General features: G+C 33.0%; 1 protein-coding gene across 1 annotated transcript in view; it reads right to left on the bottom strand.

Moving 5' to 3' along the window:
- Nucleotides 1-1,619, bottom strand: part of FNDC3A (fibronectin type III domain containing 3A) — a 122,379-nt gene that overhangs the window by 28,770 nt on the left and 91,990 nt on the right. The window contains exon 10 of the mRNA XM_012648474.1: nt 270-394. Within this exon, the coding sequence (XP_012503928.1) occupies nt 270-394 (125 nt within the window). The remainder of the gene's footprint in view (nt 1-269; nt 395-1,619) is intronic.

Genomic DNA, 1,619 nt, shown 5'->3' on the forward strand with positions numbered 1-1,619 from the left:
AGTAGAGAAATATCTAGTTCGCATATGAAAATTTAATTTATATGTGAAAATCTTGGTAAATCTGTTAGTTTTAATCTTTCCTGTGGTCCCTATGTAACTAAGATACTCTCTTACAGCTTTTGCTAGGCTGGTAACATATTTTAACCACATCGACAAAGGGATAAACTAAGCAGAAGTTTTAGTGAATAATTTGGACTGTGAATAATTATACAACTGAAGTTGACTGGATAATCTAAAATATCTACATTATTTTATAAAATCTTTCTTACCTTGTACCATAGTCATTTTTGGCCGATAGTCTAAATTTACAACCCATTGCTGGTGACAGTTTTGTAATTTTAAATTGTTTCTGTGAGCCCATATAACACTGATAAAATTCTCCATTTCCTTTTCCCTGTAAGAAATGGCTGATTATTACATATCATGTGCATTACTGTAAAAAGATAAGGCCACATCAACTCCTTTTTGATAGTTACATATTAGCAAGCATACATTAAAAGTCATGGATCTCAAGAGAAGATTGAGATACTATACATCTTTTATGTGATATAGTTCATCAAATGCAGAATTCAAAAACCAGAGAATAGGTATTTTTGTATAGCTTCTTGAATTAAGTACTATGTTTTAGCCAATGCTAAATTTCTGGCTTTAATAAAAGAAACTCTTTCCAGGTATGGACCCCACAATCTCCATGGGGGACTGTTAGTGGTGGAAATAGGGTGATCTTTGATGTGGACAACTGGCAGTTTTCCTCAGTCTATGGAAAGTTCTAAGAAAACAGTTTTAAGAAAAGGTTTCTACCCATCCCCAAACCTCCACCTATATAGCTACTAAGCTTTTTTAAAGGTTTTGGAGCTGCTACTCCTTAGATTTAACACTGAAAGAGTTCTAGCAGAGAGAACAGCTCAATTACAGACAATTAAACGGAGACAGTAAAGTAAGGACAGCTCAGGACAACGACGGAGTTTTAGAAATTTAGGATGTTAAACAGAATGGACAAGTTTCTCATTCTCCACCATTTTTCTTTATTGTGTTAGCAGAGGTAACGGGTGGTTAGGGTGAATTCTGCTTCAAAGAAAAACTTTAGTCTGTATCTGGTTGCTTTACTGAATTCTCTTGTTAGTTTTAATGCTGTTTAGTTGATTCTACTGAGTTATCTATGTATAAACCCATAGTATCTCTAAATAATGACAACTTTGCTCCCCAGCCTAGACACCATGACTGTACTTCTTGTTTTGGTTTCAAGTCATACTGACCTAACTTACTCCCGAATAATGTTAAATAAAGGTGGGGAAAACTGGCAACTCTGACTTGTTTCTGCTTTGCATAAAAATGTCTGTATTTGTTTAGTGATGGCCCAAAAATAACTATCAAATAAAGAATTGCCTTTCTCTTCCTAATCTGCTTTAAGTTTTAACTGGGATGGATGCTAAATTTTATCAAATACCTTCTCTTAATTTATCAAGATGATATGGTTTTTCTTCTATATTATGTGATATATTAATAGATTTTCTAATTCTTAATTATCTTAGAACTTCTGGAATAAAATCTACCTGGTTGTGCTTTCTTATTCTTGTAATATACTACTAAATTCCTAAATTATCAATGAAATTTCTTCT

Source organism: Propithecus coquereli, unplaced genomic scaffold (genome assembly GCF_000956105.1).
Source record: "Propithecus coquereli isolate 6110/MARCELLA unplaced genomic scaffold, Pcoq_1.0 Scaffold11, whole genome shotgun sequence".
In the NCBI taxonomy this organism is placed as follows: Eukaryota; Metazoa; Chordata; class Mammalia; order Primates; family Indriidae; genus Propithecus; species Propithecus coquereli.